Below are 19,038 nucleotides of genomic sequence, written 5' to 3' on the forward strand. Positions count from 1 at the left end.
TCCCAGGCACAGGGGGAAACGAGGAGGAAGACAACAATGGAGGTGGCCAGAATTCCAGCTCTGGAGTCAGCTTTCTGCAGTAACTAACACAGGCTCTCAGTGTGCAGTGGCCTGATCTGCACAGCTTGCAGGGCACCTGTTGGCAAGAGAGTCCTCTCTGTCCTGTGCCCTCCCTGCTTCTGCCTGTCCCAGGGGGAGTGCAGGATCGTGGGCTTTGTCTGCATGGTGCCCTGGGGTCCAGGGCCCTGTGCTGCTGGGATCGTGCTCCTGGTGGCAGGGCTCCCGAAGGCAGCAGGACACAGACACCTCCGTCTGGAGCTGCCCACCTAACCAACTGGCTTCTCCCAAATGCCCCTCCAGCTAAACACTCCAGCACTTTACCCAGATGGTCCACAGTTTGTGTTTTGCTTTCCCCCTAGGAGCCCCTCCTCTGAAAGTGACTTAGAAAATTGGAGTCTTCACTGCCCCTCCTGCCATTCTGCCCAATTGCCCTGCTAAACACTTTTCTGTCCAGAAAGAATCTGTGCGGATTTTTAAAGTTCCTCCTTCTCCAGGGTAGGGCTTTCCTGTCCTGGAGGCTTTTGCTGCCTGCCAGGCTTCAGCCCACCTCTTCTTGGTGCCCCTCCCCCACTTGATTCTTTTTTATTTTATTTTTTTCCACCTGCCTACCTTGCTAGAATTGAAAACTCTTCTCTTTGTAGTGTTCCAGCTGTTCTCCCTTTAAATGTCAGGTCGAATTTGGAGGTGTTCAGGATGATTTGAAAGTTATCTAAGTAAGTTGGTGGGGCCAGGTGATTTGAGGACCCCTGTTCTTCTGCCATCTTCAGGCCTGGCCTGGTTCCATACAAATTTTAGAATTATTTGTTCCTGCTCTGTGAAAAGTTATTTTGATACAGATTGCATTGAGTGTATAGATTGCTCTAGGTGGCATAGTAGACACTTTAACGATATTTATTCTTCCAGTCCACGAACATTTTCCATTTTTGCGTCTTCCTCAAGTTCCTTCAAGTACATAAGGGTTTTATAGTTTGCTGAATATATATCCTTTCTTTAAAAAAAGGTTTTATTTATTCATGAGAGACACACAGAGGCAGAGTCATAGGCAGAGGTAGAAACAGGCTCCCCATGGGAAGCCCAATGTGGTACTGGATCCTGGGCCTCCAGGATCACACCGAGTCCAAGACAGACTCTCAACCACTGAGCTATCCAGGCATCCCTGATATAGATCCTTATCTTCTTTGGTTAGGTTTATTCCTAGGTATCTTTGTTTTTGATGCAGTTGTCAATGGGATTCATTACTTGATTTCTCTTTTTTCTAATTAGTGTACAGAAGTGCAACTGATTTCTGTGCATTGATTGCATATCCTGCCACTTGTTATATTCCTGTATCAGTTTAAGCATTTTAAGGTGGAGTCTTTTGAGTTTTCCATTTAAAATAAGTTGTTGTCTGCTAAGATTGAGAGCTTGATTTCTTCTTTGCCAATTCAGATGCCTTTTATTTCTCTTTGTTGTCTGATTGCTGAGACTAGGAGCTTCCCTTACTGTGTTGAACAACCGTGGTGAAAGTGGATATCTCTGTCATATTCTTAACCTTAGAGGAAAAACTCTAGTTTTTCCCCACTGAGAATGGTATTACCTTTCAGGTTTTTGTTGTTAGCTTCTATGATACAGACGTATATTTTATCTATCTCTGTACTGTGTCGAATTTTAATCAAGAAAGACTGCAGTACTTAGTCAAATGCCTTTGTTCTGCATCTACTGAGAGGACCGTATGGCTCTTGTCCTTTCTTTTATGGATGTAGTATATCACATTGATTGACTGATTTGTGAATGTTGAACCACCCTTGCAGCCCAGGAATAAATCCCACTTGGTCGTGGTGTCCATCCTTTTATTACTGCTTGATCCTGTTGTCTGTTAACTGGGTGAGAATTTTGGCATCACCCAGCGTTCATCAGGGATATAGTCTGTAATCCTCCTTCTTGGTTGGGTCTGTGTCTTTTGGGATCAAGATAATGCTGGCCTCATAGAATTTGGAAGTTTTCCTTCCATTTCTGTATTTTGAAATAGCTTCAGGACAGTACATATTAATTATTCTTCAGATTCCATTGGGAAGCCATACAGCCCTGAACCATTGTTTGTTGGGAGATTTTTGATGACTGTTTCAATTTCTTTGCTGGTAATGGGTCTGTTCAGTTTTTCTCTTTCTTCTTGTTTCTGTTTTGGTAGTTTATATGTTTCTAGGAATGCATCTGTTTCCCCAGATGGCCTAATTTTGTTGTATGTTCTTAAAATTGTTTGTATTTCCTTGGTGTTTATTGTGATTTCCTCCTGCATTCATGATTTTACTAATTTGGGCCCTTTCTCTTTTCTTTTGATAAGTGTAGTCAGGGATTTATCAGTCTTATTTTTTCAGTGAACCAGCTCTTAGTTTCATTGATTTGTTCTACTGGTTTTTTGGTTTATGTTTCATTGATTACTGCTCTATATGATTTCTCTTTTCCTGCTTGCGTTAGGCTTTATTTGCTGTTCTTTCTCCAGCTCCTTTAGGTATAAGGTTAGGATGTGTATTTAAGGCTGTTCTTTCTTGAGAAAGGCTTGTATTGCTGTGTACTTCCCTAGTAGGATTACCTTTTCTGCATCTCAAAGGTTTTGAACAGTTACGTTTTCATTTTCATGTTTCCATGAATTTTTAAATTCCTCATTAATTTCCTGGTTGACTAATTCATTCATTCCTTTTTTTTTTAATTGAAGTTCGATTTGCCAACATTCATTAGGATGCTTTTTCTAACATCCATGTATTTGAGTTCTTTCCAAGGTTTTTTTCTCATGATTGAGCTCAAGTGTCAAAGCATTGCCATTTGAAAATATGCAGGGAATTATCCCAATTTTTTGGTACCATTGAGACCTGATTTGTGACCCGTATGTGGCCTCTTCTGGAGAATGCTGCATATGGACTTGAGAAGAATGTGAATTGTTACTTTAGGGTGAAATGCTCTAAATGTATCTGTGATTTTCATCTGGTCCAGTGTGTCATTCGAAGCCCCTTGTTTTGTTGTTGATCTTCTGCTTCGATCATCTGTTTGTTGCAGTTAAAGGGGTGTTGAAGTCCCCTACTATCATTGTATTATTATCACTGTGTTTTATCTTATTGTTGTGTTATATAATTGGATTCTCCCATGTTAAGGATGTAAGTATATAGAATTGTTAGATCTTTTTTTTATATATGTTTTTAATATATGTTTTAATTCCGATATAGTGTCCTTTCCTCATTCTTACTGCAGTCTTTGGTTGACAGTCTAATTTGTGGGCTATAAGGATTGCTACACTAGCTTTTCTTTTGATGTCCATTAGCATGATTTAAATGCTTTTCCACCTCCTCCTCTCAGTTTCAATCTGGAGTTTGTCTTTAGGTTTAAATGAGTTTCTTGCAGACAGCACAGGGATAGATCTTGATTTTTTATCCAGTCTGATACCCTGTGTCTTTTGATTGGGACAATTAGCCCATATACATGCAGAGTAACTGTTGAGTGATAGAAATTTGGTGCCATTGTATAACTTGTGAAGTCACTCTCTGTGTATATTGTCTCTGTTTTTTTCTGGTCTGTATTACTTTCAAACTCTATTTCTGCTGAGAGGATCTCATTATGTCTTGCAGGGTTGGTTTATGATCACAAATTCTTTTATATTTTGTTTGTCCTGGAAGGTCTTTACCTCTCCTTCTATTTTTTTATAATAAATTTATTTTTTATTGGTGTTCAATTTGCCAACATACAGAATAACACCCAGTGCTCATCCCGTCAAGTGCACCCCTCAGTGCCCACCACCCAGTCACCCCCACCCCCCGCCGTCCTCCCCTTCCACCACCCCTAGTTCGTTTCCCAGAGTTAGGAGTCTTTAGTTCTGTCTCCCTTTCTGATACTTCCCACACATTTCTTCTCCCCTCCCTTATATTCCCTTTCACTATTATTTATATCCCCCAAATGAATGAGAACATACAATGTTTGTCCTTCTCCGATTGACTTACTTCACTCAGCATAATACCTTCCAGTTCAATGCACGTTGAAGCAAATGGTGGGTATTTCTCATTTCTAATGGCTGAGTAATATTCCATTGTATACATAAACCACATCTTTTTTTATCTGTTCATCTTTCAATGGACACTGAGGCTCCTTCCACAGTTTGGCTATTGTGGACATTGCTGCTAGAAACATCGGGGTGCAGGTGTCCCTCCCGGCATTTCATTGCATCTGTATCTTTAAGGTAAATCCCCAACAGTGCAATTGCTGGGTCGTTGGGCAGGTCTGTTTTTAACTCTTTGAGGAACATCCACAGTTTTCCAGAGTGGCTACACCATTTCACATTCCCGCCAACAGTGTATCAGGGTTCCCTTTTCTCCACATCCTCTCCAAAATTTGTGGCTTCCTGCCTTGTTAATTTTCCCCGTTCTCATTGGTGTGAGGTGGTATCTCATTGTGGTTTTGATTTGTATTTCCCTGATGGCAAGTGATGCGGAGCATTTTCTCATGTGCTTGTTGGCCATGTCTGTGTCTTCCTCTGTGAGATTTCTGTTAATGTCTTTTGCCCATTTCATGATGGGGTTGTTTGTTTCCTTGGTGTTGAGTTTAATAAGTTCTTTATAGATCTTGGAAACTAGTCCTTTATCTGCTACGTCATTTGCAAATATTGCTTCCCATTCTGTAGGTTGTCTTTTCGTCTTGTTGACTGTATCCTTTGCTGTGCAAAAGCTTCTTATCTTGATGGAGTCCCAGTAGTTCATTTTGCTTTTCTTTCTTTTGCCTTCGTGGATGTATCTTGTAAGAAGTTACTGTGGCTGAGTTCAAAAAGGGTGTTCAAAAGGGTGTTGGATGCCAATTTATTTTCCCAGATTAGAGTAGTTCTCCTCTAGGAGTTTGATGGAATCTTGTCTCACATTTAGACCTTTCATCCATTTTGCGTTGATCTTTGTGTATGGTGAAAGAGAGTGGTCTAGTTTCATTCTTCTGCATGTGGATGTCCAATTTTCCCAGCACCATTTATTGAAGAGACTGTCTTTCTTCCAGTGGATAGTCTTTCCTCCTTTATCGAATATCAGTTGACCATAAAGTGGAGGGTCCACTTCTGGGTTCTGTATTCTATTCCATTGATCTATGTGTCTGTTTTTGTGCCAGTACCACACTGTCTTGATGACCACAGCTTTGCAGTACAACTTGAAATCTGGCATTGTGATGCCCCCAGATATGGTTTTCTTTTTAAAAATTCCCCTGGCTATTTGGGGTCTTTCTGATTCCACACAAATCTGAAGATGGTTTCTTCCAACTATCTGAAGAAAGTCCATGGTATCTTGATAGGGATTGCAATAAACGTGTAAATTGCACTGGGTAACATTGACATTTTCACAATATTAATTCTGCCAATCCATGAGCATGGAATATTTTTCCATCTTTTTGTATCTTCTTCAATTTCTTTCAGAAGTGCTCTATAGCTTTTAGGGTATAGATCCTTTACCTCTTTTTAGGTTCATTCCTAGGTATCTTATGCTTTGGGTGCAATTGACAATGGGATTGACTCCTTAATTTCTCTTTCTTCAGTCTCATTGTTAGTGTATAGAAATGCCACTGATTTCTGGGCATTGATTTTGTATCCTGCCATGCTACCAAATTGCTGTAGGATTTCTAGCAATCTTGGGGTGGAGGCTTTGGGGTTTTCTATGTAGAGTATCATGTCATCGGCGAAGAGGGAGAGTTTGACTTCTTCTTTGCCAATTTGAATGCCTTTAATGTCCTTTCGTTGTCTGATTGCTGAGGCTAGGACTTCCAGTACTATGTTCAATAGCAGTGGTGAGAGTGGACATCACTGTCGTGTTCCTGATCTTAGGGGAAAGGCTCCCAGTGCTTCCCCATTGAGAATGATATTTGCTGTGGGCTTTTTGAAGATGGCTTTTAAGATGTCGAGGAATGTTCCCTCTATCCCTACACTCTGAAGAGTTTTGATCAGGAATGCATGCTGTATTTTGTCAAATGCTTTCTCTGCATCTAATGAGAGGATCATATGGTTCTTGGTTTTTCTCTTGCTGATATGATGAATCACATTGATTGTTTTACAAGTGCTGAACCAGCCTTGTGTCCCGGGAATAAATCGTTCTTGGTCATGGTGAATAATTTTCTTAAGGTACTGTTGGATCCTATTGGCTAGTATCTTGTTGAGAATTTTTGCATCCATGTTCTCTCCTTCTATTTTGAATGACATCCTAGCTGGATAAATATTCTTGGCTACATGTTCTTCTCATTCAGTATGCTGTATATGTCATGCCTGTCCTTTCTGGCCTGCCAGGTGTCTGTGGAGAGGTCTATTGCTAGCCTTATGTGTTTACCCTTGTAGGTTATCAATGTCTTATCCTGAGCTTCTTTCAGGATTTTCTCTGTCTCTGAAATTTGCCAGCTTCGCTATTCCATGTTGGGGTGCTGACCTTTTCTTAAAATTGATTTTGTCAGGGGGAGTTTTCTGTGCCTCCTGGACTTGGACGTCTATTTCTTTTCCCAGATTAGAGAAGTTCTCAGCTATAATTTGCTCCCCATACCTTCTGTCCCGTCTTTTTTCTCGAGGGTCCCAGTTATTTTAATATAGTTTTGTTTTATCACTTATCTTTTGAATTCACCCTTCCTGATCCAGTAGTTGCTCTTTTCTCAGCTTCTTTATTATTCATTGTTTTGTCTTCTATATCACTAATTCTCACTTCTGCCTCATTTTTCCTAGCAGTTAGAATCTACATTTTTCATTACATCTCTTTAATAGCCGTTTTGATTTTGACTTGATTAAATTGTAGTTTTATTTTTCTCCAGAAAAGGATTGTCTAATGTCTTCTCTGCCCTTTTCAAGCCTAGCTAGTATCTTAATAATTGTTATTCTGAACTCCAGTTCCGACATCTTACTTACATCCATATTGACTTAGGTCCCTGACAGTCAGTACTGCCTCTTGTTCTCTTTTTTGAGGTGAGTTTCTCCACCTGGTCATTTTGTCTGGAGCAGAATAGATGAACAGAAACAGAATTCTATTTATTTTTTTTTAATTTTTATTTATTTATGATAGTCACAGAGAAAGAGAGAGAGAGAGGCAGAGACATAGGCAGAGGGAGAAGCAGGCTCCATGCACCGGGAGCCCGATGTGGGATTCGATCCTGGGTCTCCAGGATCGCGCCCTGGGCCAAAGGCAGGCGCTAAAACGCTGCGCCACCCAGGCATCCCCAGAAACAGAATTCTAAAATGACAACAATGACCTCATGTAAATAAACACTATAAACAAATTAGAAAGAGACCCAAAATCTAAGGGAAGTTTTTTAAAAAAAGAATATAATCAGACAAGTGAACAGAACAGAGCAATATACCGAATCCTGTGTATATTTTGGTGTCTTAGAAAACACATCCCAAAATAGTAAAGAAAGAAAAACTTCTAAAAATGAAATTAAATACAATGAAAGGATAGAATATAAGAGTTAAAAAAAGATGTAAGAGTGTTGAAGTAAAGAAATTGAAAAGGAAAGAGAAAAAAATTAAAATTGAAAGAGTGAAGAATTATGGGGAAAAGGAACATGAATTCTACATGCTATATTCCTATCGTGCTGGGTTTTGCAGTTCTCAATGATTGGTAAACTTGGTCTTGATTGGATGTTCTTGCTGATAATCTTGGGAGGGCTCTGTTAGTTCTGAGTAGATTTGGACCACCCTTGCTAGGGGGCCAGGCTAAGTAAGCAGTTCTGAATTGGTGTAGGTGGCTTTTGTTTCTTGTGGGCTTTCCACGCAGCTTTAGAGGATGAGAGTGAAAATGGAGGCCTCCCCATCTCCAGCCTCCACTCCTCAGAGCACCCTCAGGGAAAATCAGTCAGTCACTCCTGTCTCCCTGATCTCTGTCCACACTCCTTACTCACCCACCCTGTGACCGAGCTCTTCTATTTCAGGCACGTGATCCCATTTCAAGTCTCCAAACACTGCAGACTTTAATGGTGTGCACCAGCAGGTCTCCTCTTGGGGACAATGGTTGTCTCCCTGGGGTGCTGGTGCTTGCTGGCCCCCTGCTTTCTTTTTTTTTTTTAATTTTTATTTGTTTATGATAGTCACACAGAGACAGAGAGAGAGGCAGAGACACAGGCAGAGGGAGAAGCAGGCTCCATGTACCGGGAGCCCGACGTGGGATTCGATCCCGGGTCTCCAGGATCGCGCCCTGGGCCAAAGTCAGGCGCTAAACCGCTGTGCCACACAGGCATCCCTTGCCCCCTGCTTTCAAAGTGGTTGCTGGACCAGGTCCTCGTTCACTGTTCATGGCAGCAATGAACTGACAGCCCACTCATAGGTTTGCTGACTGCAGGCAGCTTCCCTGTTCCAGTGAATTCCACCTGGGGATTCTGCCACACTCAGGCACCTCTGTTCTTCCTGTGACCCCAGGGATCCTGAGACCACAGTGTCCCATCTAAGACACTGTCCCCATTCGCCACCTGAGCACGTTTCAGGCAACGATGTCTCCACCACAGCAGGGTTCTTGGAATTTTGCACTCCCCTGTATATCCCTTTCCAGCAGCTGGCTTCTCGAAGCTCCTCCGCTGCCCCCAGTTTATCTTTTAGTATATCGCCTCAGATTCACTTCTTTTCACCTCTTACCTTGTAGAAAGTGGTCACTTCACTATTTGTTGCAGCAATTCTTTTCTTAGATCTCCTTCTGAGTTCGCGGGTGTTTAGAATGATGTAATAGCTATCTAGCTGAATTCCTGGGAGCAGAAGAAACTAAGGTCCTCTATTCCCCCCACCGTCTTGGACTGTCTCTGCCCTTTAGTACATAGGGCAGGTCTGTTAGCAAAGAACTATCTCAGCAGTTGCTTATCTCACAATTTCTTAATTTTCCTTCACTATTAAAGGATTCAGGTTCTTCTGGCTATAGAGCTTTTGGTGACAGTTTTTTCACCCAGCATTTTAATCATAGCTTTAAATCTTTTTTTTTTTTTTTTTTAATTTATTTATGATAGTCACAGAGAGAGAGAGAGAGAGAGAGGCAGAGACAGCAAGCTCCATGCACCGGGAGCCCGACGTGGGATTCGATCCCGGATCTCCAGGATCGCGCCCTGGGCCAAAGGCAGGCGCCAAACCGCTGCGCCACCCAGGGATCCCTAATCATAGCTTTTAATGACTTTATTATTAGTGAAGATCTGTTGCACAGGATGAGTTGCTTTTCTCTCACTGCTTTTAAGACCATTTAAGCAGTTGAAGAGGAGATGATAGCACACTGTCTTATTTCACAACTTTTTTTAGTAAGCATCACTTTGGTTTTAGTAGGTTTCTCATTGTATTCCAGAATTCTGAAAATCTGATGCTGACAAGCTCTGGTAGCTTAATCATTTCTTTAATGCACAGAGATGAAATAAACCCTTTTGAGCCCAATTGCTTTCTTCTTTTTCCGATATTTTCTTCTATTTATTCCTGTGACTCTAATATACTCCTTACTTGATTTATTGTTTTGGCACCATAGACTTTCATTACTAATATGTTTCAAAATAGTTCTCCACTCAAATAATCAGTTTACCTTTATTTCTCTTGGCTTCATTTCTAGAGCACCTTACCTTTTATCTAGTGCTATCTTTTCCTTTTGATGTTTTCTGCATATTTTCTATCCTGCACATTTGCTATTCTCAGTCTTGTAACTGAAGTTAAATTTATGTTGTTTTACTTGCTATTTTTAATAATAATTATCATCACCATCTAAGGTAATTGTATTTTTCAGAAATTTGGTAACAGCATAGTTACTAATCCTGTGAAAGATAAAACAATGGTGCAAGAGCTTCTGGATTTTAAAGATAAGATCGATTTCATTATTGCAACTTCTTTTCTGAAGAATGAGAAGTTTATTGTTGCTATGAAAGACGCTTTTGAAACATTTATAAATAAAAGATCTAACAAGCCCGCCCAGCTTCTAGGTATGGTTTTCAATTTTATGAAATACGTACTTTATTCTTTATTGCATTTCATTTAAATATGTGACGGGAGTTCAGTTTGACCTCCTAATTCATCATAATTATAAGATTGACTATCAGTGATTATAATAAACTATTTTTCTCAGGTTTAGTTTTCACAAGGCATTGTTCATTTGTTTAATTAATAGTAACCTAGCACTTTAGAAACTTCTGTTCCTTTAGCTTGTTTTAAATTCAGCATTTTTTAAATCAGTAGATAAAACAAAAAATTATAGATAGGCCTACTTCTTTTTCTCGTTCTTATTTATTTCTTATAAAATAAACGAAAGCTTTTCTTACAAGAAACCTAATGATTTTATATTTTAAGGTAATTTTTTTATTGACATGCTTTCTGAAAGTTGAAACAAAATGTCAAATTGATATTCTCTTGTTCTTTGAAATGAATAAATCACTTAATCTTTAAGATTTGGGGATTGATATAATCTGTTTTATGTAACACGTTACTTTTTTGCGATTTTTAAAAATAGATTGGGGACATGGGACTATATCGTATGAAGAAATGGCTACAACATTTGGACATTGAGGTTATAGAAATATTAAAAGCACTTAGAAGAAATATTTATTTCTCGTATTTTCCTTCCATTTCTCTATCCATCAGCTCAATTATTGGTTTTCTGTTTTATGAAAATGCGCCTTGCTCTGGAGGAAAATACTTATTTGAAAGGAAATTTTTTTTTTGTTTGTAGTATATATTTGAAAATGTAGCATTACTTAGAAAGTTATTTTTTACATTTTAGCAAAGTATGTGGATTCAAAACTTCGTGCAGGTAACAAAGAAGCTACAGATGAAGAACTTGAAGAATTACTAGATAAAGTAATAGTTTTATTTAGGTTCATTAATGGTGAGTAGACTGGTTTAAAATGTGTATTTAAAAGTTTGGAACAGGGCGCCTGGGTGGCTCAGTCAGTTAAGTGTCTGCCTTCAGCTCAAGTCATGATCCTAGGATCCTGGGATGGAGCCCTGCATTGGACTCCTTGCTGGAATGGGGAGCCTGGTTCTCCTTCTGCTTCTGCCTGTTGCTCCCCCTGCTTGTGTTTTCTGGCTGTATCTCTCATGCCTACTCTCTCTCTCAAATAAATAAATTCTTTTAAAAATAGTGTTTAAAACAATAATAGCATTTGTAGAAGAAATTAAAGAATTATGTGCAAATCCCAACATAAATTGCAATTGAATAGTTTTTATGGTTCTAAAACTGGTAAGTTAAAACAGTTTACAATTTAGTAATGGTAAGTATGTTCACATTGTTGGGCAGCCATCACAATTACCTGGCTTTTAACTTTTTAATCATAAACTAACTCCCTGCAAATTAAGCAGTCATTCATCATTACTTTCTTGCTTTCAGTTTCTGGCAACCAATAATTTGACTGTTCATGATGTGGATGTATGTATTTTCAGATATTTTATATAAATATAATCACATTAACGTGTGACCGTTTAGTTTCACTTGCTGTTAATATTTACATGATTTTCAAATATTATTGGATATAGCATGTCATTTCATTGGTATCTGGTATTATCATTTTGCATTTTCCAAGTCTAACATTCAGGTGCTTTTCCTTAAAACAGGAAAAGATGTTTTCGAAGCCTTCTACAAAAAAGATTTAGCCAGACGTCTCTTGCTTGGTAAGAGTGCTTCAGTTGATGCAGAAAAATCAATGCTGTCCAAACTGAAACAAGGTGTGTATCTTGACATGTATATTGTTTATTTTAGTCTTTTTTTTTTTGGTTCTGTGTTTCATGAATCTGCATGGAGAACAATGATTTCCTTTCAGTGTTGGTCGTGATCTCCTTTTCGTTCATGATTTTACTTACTTAGGTCCTTTCTCTTTTCTTTTGATAAGTTTAGCTAGAAGTTTATCAATTTCATTTCTTGTTTTAAGGAACCAGCTCTGACTTTGTTGTCCTTTCTACCTTTTCTCTTGTTTCTGTATCATTTATTTCTGCTCTAATATGTACTATTTCCCTTCTGCTGGATTTAAGCTTTATTTGCTGTTCTTTTTCTAAATCCTTTAGGTGCAAGGTGAGATTGTGCATTTGAGACTTTTCTTCTTTCTTAAGACAGGCCTGAATTGCTATCTACTTCCCTCTTAGGACTGCCTTTGCTGCATTGCAGATGTTTTGGACTCTCATATTCTCATTTTCATTTGTTTCTATGTATTTTTCAATTTTTTCTTTAATATCGAGTTAACCCATTCATTATTTAGGAGGGGAGTAATACCCTCCTTGTATTTGTCATCTTTCCAATTTTTTTCTTGTGGTTGACTCCAAGTTTCACAGCATTGTGGCTGAAAATATATATGGTATGATTTCAAACTTTTGTACTTGAACGGGGGCGATTTGTGATCCAGTATGTGATCTATTCTTGAAAATATTCCATGTGCACCTGAGAAGAATGTGTATTCTCTTGCAATAGGAATGCTCTGAATATGTCTGTTGACTACATCCCGTCCAAGGTGTAATTCAAAGCTCTCAGACTTTGTTGATCTCTTGCTTTGATGATCTGTCCATTGTGAGTGGGATATAAAGTCCCCTACTGTATTATTATTATTGTATTATTATCAGTCATTAAGTTTATGTTTGTGATTAACTGATTTGTATATGTGGCTGTTCCCATGTTGAACACAAAAATATTTGCAATTGTTAGATCCTCTTCATGGATACTTAAGATGTACTACCATTCTTCATCTGTCAGTTTTTGTTTTAAAATCCAGTTTGCCTGATGGAAAAGATGAGTACTTTAGCTTCCTTTTGAAAACCATTAAATTCCTTCCTTTTAATCTGCAGGTGTCTTTGGATCTAAAATGACTCTCTTGTAGGCGCCATATAGATGGGTCTTATTTTTCTTTTTTAATCCATTGTGACATCTTATGTCTTTTGATTGAAATATTTAGCCTACTTAGATTCTGAATGATTATTGATAGATACGAATTTAGTGCCCTTTTGTTACCTGTGGATTTGGTGTTTCTAATGATATTCTTTCTTGTTTTGGCTTTTTTTTCCTCCACTCAAGGATTCCCCTGTGAATTTCTTGCAGGGTTGGTTTAGTGGTTATGAACTCCTATCGTTTTTTTTTTTTTTTTTTCCTGGAAAACTCTTTATCTCTACTTTTATTCTGAATGACAGTGTTGTGGGAAAACTTGCGTTTTTCCACCTTTAGTATGTTGTGTGTATTTGCCACTTTCTTCTGGTCTGTAATATTTCTGTGGAGAGATCTACTGCAAACCTGATTTTTTCAGTGTCTTGCCTTATCGGTTAGGTATTTCTTTTCCCTTTTGCCTCTGGATTATCTCTGTATTTTGCAAAGTTTACTATAAAAAGTGTTGGTGTTGTACATTGTTTGTTGAATTTGATGGGATTTCTCTGTGCTTCCTGGATTTGGATGTCTGTTTCATTACCCAGGTTAGGGCAGTTCTCAGCTGTACATTGATGAAATTAATATTTTTTTAAAGATTTTATTTATTTAATCATGAGAGGGAAAGGGGAAGAGGGGGAGAAGAGAAAAGGGAGAGAATCCGGCTCCATCCCGGATCTCCAGGATCACACCCTGGGCTGAAGGCGGCACCAAACCACTGAGCCACTGAGGTTGCCTGATGAAATTAATATTCTGCCCCTTTTCCACTCTTTTTCTTCTGGGACTCCTCTATGAAATGGATCTTGGTGGTATCATTTTAAAGTTAAACCTTTTGTTTTCATTGTTTTATCTCTCTAGGAAGGGACTCTCTGGTGTCTTCCATGCTTTTCTCAAGCCCAGCTAGTACCCTTATGATTGTTTTAAATTCTTGCTCAGGCATGTTACTCACACATGTTTTGATTAGATCCCTGGCTGTGGAGTCTTACTGTTCTTTCCTTTGGTGTGAAATCCTCCATCTTGCCATTTTGTCTAGGCCACTCCGTGTTTGTGTGTGTGTGTGTGTGTGTGTGTGTGTGTGTGTGTGTGTGTGGAAGTCTGTTACATTCTTAGTACTGAAAGTAATAGTGATATATTAACTTAATAGTAGTAATAATCCATTAATAATTAATAGTACTATGTTAAGAAGAGTCTTATACTATCTTAGGCTTCATGCTTTAGGAAATGTTTCATAATGTGTACCGTGCTGTTGTGTATTGGCTGCCCCTACCTTCAGGTCAGTCCTTCGCAGAATTTCTCTTCACCTACAGTGGGGAGTATTTGGACCTTGTCCAGTGTGTGGCAGTCTTAAGAGGTGAGTTTTGGTCTGGTTGTTAAAAGAGGCTAGATCTTATTTCCAATAGAGTTGACCCCTTGCAGCAGTCTGTGATCAGTAGTCTTGGTCCTTGTAAGGGTTTTTTTTTCTCATCTTCTGTTTGAGGTCTTGCCTTGTTGGTTCTCATGCAGACAATCTGAGGAAAATGAAACTGCAGAGCACATGGTGGTGGGGCTTGTAAGTGGATCCATCCTCCACTGGAGTGCTGTATTGCTCAAGAGAGTAGATCAGTATTGATGGGTAAGGGAAATGGTGTCACCCCACTCTCTCATCCCTGGAGCAGATGTTACCTGCCACTCCTCATCCCTTAGAGAAAAGCAAACATTCTTCCCTCTTGTGTCCCAGATTTCCATCAGATTCTTGCCTTCACTCTATGCCATAGCTATATACCTGTCAGGCAGCATTTTCTTCCTGTGTTTTATCTCAAGTGTGGGCCTGAGTTTTATAACTCCAAATTTATGGATCTGGCACAGTGTGGACCTCCATTTACTCTTAGGACAGGGCACTGGCTCAAAGTTTATGGTACATAAAAAAGCCATTACCAGAGAATTATAGACCAGTATCCCTAATGATGCAGAAATTCTCACAAGGTAGTAACTAATCAGATGAAATGGTTACATTTAAAGTATTACTTACCATGACCAAGTGGGATTTATTCCTGGGCTACCAGGATGGTTCAGCATCTGCAAATCAATCAACACGGTACAGCACATTAATAAAAGAAAGGACAAGAACCTTATGATCCTCTCAACTGATACAGAAAAAACATTAGGTAAAACAACATCCTTTCTTGATAAAAGCCTTCAACAATGTAGGGATAGAGGGAACATACCTCAGCATCATAAAGGCCATATATGAAAGACCCACAAGTAATATCATCCTTAGTGGGGAAAACAGACCTTTTGTGCTAAGGAAAAGGACAGACACATCACAGGGATGCCCACTCTCTGCAGTGTTGTTTAACATAGTAAGGGAAGTTCTTAGCCTCAACAATCAGACAACAACACATATCAGGGGAATCGAATGGAGAACCCAGAAAAGGCCCCTCAACTCCATGGTCAACTAATATTTGACAAAGCTGGAAAGAATATCCACGGGAAAGAGGACAGTCTCTTCAATAAATGGTGCTGGGAAAATTGGACAGCCATGTGCAGAAGAATGAAACTAGACCACTCTCTTACACCCTACACAAAGATCAACTCAAAATGGATGAAAGATCTAAATGTGAGACAAGATTCCATCAGAATCCTAGAGGAGAACGCAGGCAAAACCCTTTTTGAACTCGACCACAGCAACTTCTTGCAAGATACATCCATGAAGGCAAGAGAAACAAAAGCAAAAATGAATTATTGAGACTTCATCAAGATAAAAAGCTTCTGCACAGCCAAAGAAACAGCACACAAAACTAAAGGACAACCTACAGAAAGGGAGAAGATATTTGCAAATAACGTATCAGATAAAGGGCTAGTATCTAAGATCTATAAAGAACTTACTAAACTCGATGGCGAAGAAACAAACAATCCAGTCATGAAAAGAGCAGAAGACATGAACATTTATTTCTTCATAGAAAACCTACACGTGGCCAACAAGCACATGAGAAAATGCTCCACATCACCTGCCATCAGGGAAATACAAATCAAAACCACAATGAGATACCACCTCACACCAGTGAGAATGGCGAAAATTAACAAGACAGGAAACCACAAGTGTTGGAGAGGATGTGGAGAAAGGGGATCTCTCCTGCACTGCTGGTGGAAATGTGAACTGGTACAGTCACTCTGGAAAACTGTGTGGAGGTTCCTCAAAGAGTTAAAGACAGACCTGCCCTATGACCCAACAATTGCACTGCTGGGGATTTACCCCAGATGCAGTGAAAAACCTGCACCCCAATGTTTATAGCAGCAATGTCCACAATAGCCAAACTGTGGAAGGAGCCTCGTTGTCAATCAAAAGATGAATGGATAAAGAAGATGTGGTCTATGTATACAATGGAATATTCCCCAGCCATTAGAAACAACAAATACCCATTTGCTTCAAAACGTGGGTGGAACTGGATGGTATTTTGCTGAGTGAATAAGCCAGTCGGAGAAGGACAAACATTGTATGGTCTCATTCATACAGGGAATATAGAAAATAGTGAAAGAGATTAAAGGGGAAAGGAGAGAAAATGAATAGGAAATATCAGTGAGGGTGACAGAACACGAGAGACTCCTCTAACTCTGGGAAAGGACAAGGGGTAGTGGAAGGGGAAGTGGGGAAGGACATGGGGTGACTGGGTGATAGGCACTGATGGGGGCACTTGATGGGATGCGCACTGGGTGTTATACTAGATGTTGGAAAATCGAACTCCAATAAAATATATATATTTAAAAACCCAATCAGACAGCAAAGGGAAATAAAAGGCAAGCACTCACATTGGCAAAGAAGTCAGACTTTCACTGTTTTCAGATAACATGATGCTATATAGAAAACCCAAAAGACTTCACCAAAAACATTGCTAGAATTGAGAAAGGAATTCAGCACAGGTGCTGGATACAAACTCAACTACAGAAGTCTGCACAACAACAATAAAATGAATTCAAGGAGTTGATCCCATTTCCAGTTGCATCAGAAACCATGTGCTCTGCCTAGGAATATACCTAGCCAAAGAGGGTCAAGATCAGGATTCTGAAAAGTATAAAACACTAATGAAAGCAATTGAGAAAGACATGAAAAAATGGAAGCACATTCCTTCCTCATGGATTGGAAGAACAGATATTGTTAACATGTGTCTAAGTGACTGGCTGTAGCCACGTACACATGGAAGGCAAACTCTATTAGAACCTCACCAGCATTTTTCACAGACCCAGAACAAACACTCCTAAAATTTGTATGGAACCAGAAAGTACCCTGTGAATTGCCAAAGGAACATTGAAAAAGGAAAAACAAAGCAGGAGACATCACAATCCCAGACTTCAAACTGTGTGTTAAAGTTGTGATCATCAAGACAGTATGCTACTGGCATAAAAACAGACACATAGATCATAAAATAGAGTACTTAGAAATGGACCTCAGATCTGTGCTTAAGTAATCTTCAAAAAAGCAGAAGAGAAAATCCAATGGGGAAAAAGACTTCTGTTCAACAAATGATGTTGGGGAAATTGGACAGTCACACGTATAAGAAGGAAGCTGGACCCCTTTTTATATAATACACAAATAGAAATTCAAAAAGGGTGGAAAGACCTAAATGTGAGACCGGCATCCATCAGCATCGTAGAAGAAAACACGATCAGCAACCGCTTTGACCTCCCCCACAGCAACTTCCTGCTAGAACGGTCTCCAGAGGCAAGAGAAACAAAAGCAAAAATGTACTATTGGCACTTTATCAGGATAAAAAGCTTTTGGACAGGAAAAGAAATGATCAGCAAAACTAAAAGGCAACTTACAGAATGGAGAAGATATCCAGAAATAACAGAATAAGGGCTAGTATCCAGAGTTTATAAATAACTCCTCAAAATCAATACCCCCAAAATACAAAATCCAGTTAGGAAATGGGCAGAAGATGTGAACAGACATGGAGACATGTCTCCAGAGAAGACATCCAGATAGCTAACAGACAAATGAGAAAATGCTCCACATCACATGCCATCAAGGAAATACGAATTAAAACCGCAATGAGATCCCACCTCACACCAGTCAGAATGGTTAAAATAAACAAGTCAACAAACAATGGATGTTGGTGAGGATGCAGAGAAAGGAGAATCTGTTGGTGGGAATGCAAAGTGGTGCACCATTGTGGAAGACATTATAGAGGTTTCTCAAAACGTTACAAATAGAAGTATTCAGCAATTGCACTATTAGGTATTTATTCCAAAGGATACAAGAAATAGTGATTTGTGAAGGCATATGTACCCCAGTGTCCACAATAGCCAAACAGTGGAAAGAGCTAAGCTGCCCATGAACAGATGGATTAAGAAGATGTGAAATATGCGATGGAACATGCTGTGGTCTTCTAAACCTTCAGCTTTTTTGCTCCCCTGCCTGTAAAATCTGTCGATAATCATCTGCTCTAATTTTCCCCTGGTTTTGTGGAAGTGTTTCTCTGGGGCAATCTGTATCCCCTGTTTTTTTCTGTTTCTTTCTCTATCCTCTCTCTGAGAGCAAGGCTCTCTGCTGTAGCTCCTGTGATTCTTTTCTCTTTGGAATCTCATCTCTGTATGTCCTAATTTTTCATAGTATGGCCTTCCCCCCCACCCCCGCCAGTTGTGCAGTTTGTTTTCTCAGCATTCAGATTGCGTTTGGAATGATTTGCTACTTATCTAGCTGAGTTCAAAGGATAAGGCAATCTTAGGGTCCCCCTATTGCTCTGCTATTTTACTTCTTCCCTCAGTTGGTATTTTTTAAAGAACCAACTCATTGATCTTTTCTGTTACCTTGTTAATCAATATTCAATTTATTTCATCTCTGATCTTATTTCCTCCCTCTTACTATCTTTTTTCTTCTATTTCTCTTCCTGTTGGGTTGAAGGTTTATGTTTTGCTTGCTTCTTTTTTGGATATATTTATTTTTTATTTTACTTCTGTATTCACGAGACACACACACACACACACACAGAGAGAGAGAGAGAATCAAGTCATAGGCAGAGGGAGAAGCAGGATCCGTGCAGGGAGCACGATGCAGGACTCGATCCTGGGACTCCAGGATCATGCCCTGAGCCGAAGGCAGATGCTCAGTGCATTGCTGCTATAAACATTGGGGTGCAGGTTTCTTGGTTTTTCACTGCATCTCTATCTTTGGGGTAAATCCCCAGTAGTGCAATTG

General features: G+C 39.4%; 1 protein-coding gene across 5 annotated transcripts in view; it reads left to right on the forward strand.

Annotated features, from left to right (window-relative positions):
* The window catches only part of LOC140629022 (cullin-4B-like), a 73,443-nt gene that overhangs the window by 32,687 nt on the left and 21,718 nt on the right, over positions 1-19,038 (forward strand). For 4 of the 5 annotated variants that reach the window (XM_072818414.1, XM_072818409.1, XM_072818410.1 and 1 more), the window contains 3 exons: positions 9,765-9,957; positions 10,752-10,856; positions 11,582-11,692. In XM_072818414.1, coding sequence (XP_072674515.1) covers positions 9,765-9,957; positions 10,752-10,856; positions 11,582-11,692 — 409 coding nt within the window. The remainder of the gene's footprint in view (positions 1-9,764; positions 9,958-10,751; positions 10,857-11,581; positions 11,693-19,038) is intronic. The other variant, XM_072818411.1, reaches the window with a different exon arrangement.

Source organism: Canis lupus, chromosome Y (genome assembly GCF_048164855.1).
Source record: "Canis lupus baileyi chromosome Y, mCanLup2.hap1, whole genome shotgun sequence".
NCBI classification, from domain to species: domain Eukaryota; kingdom Metazoa; phylum Chordata; class Mammalia; order Carnivora; family Canidae; genus Canis; species Canis lupus.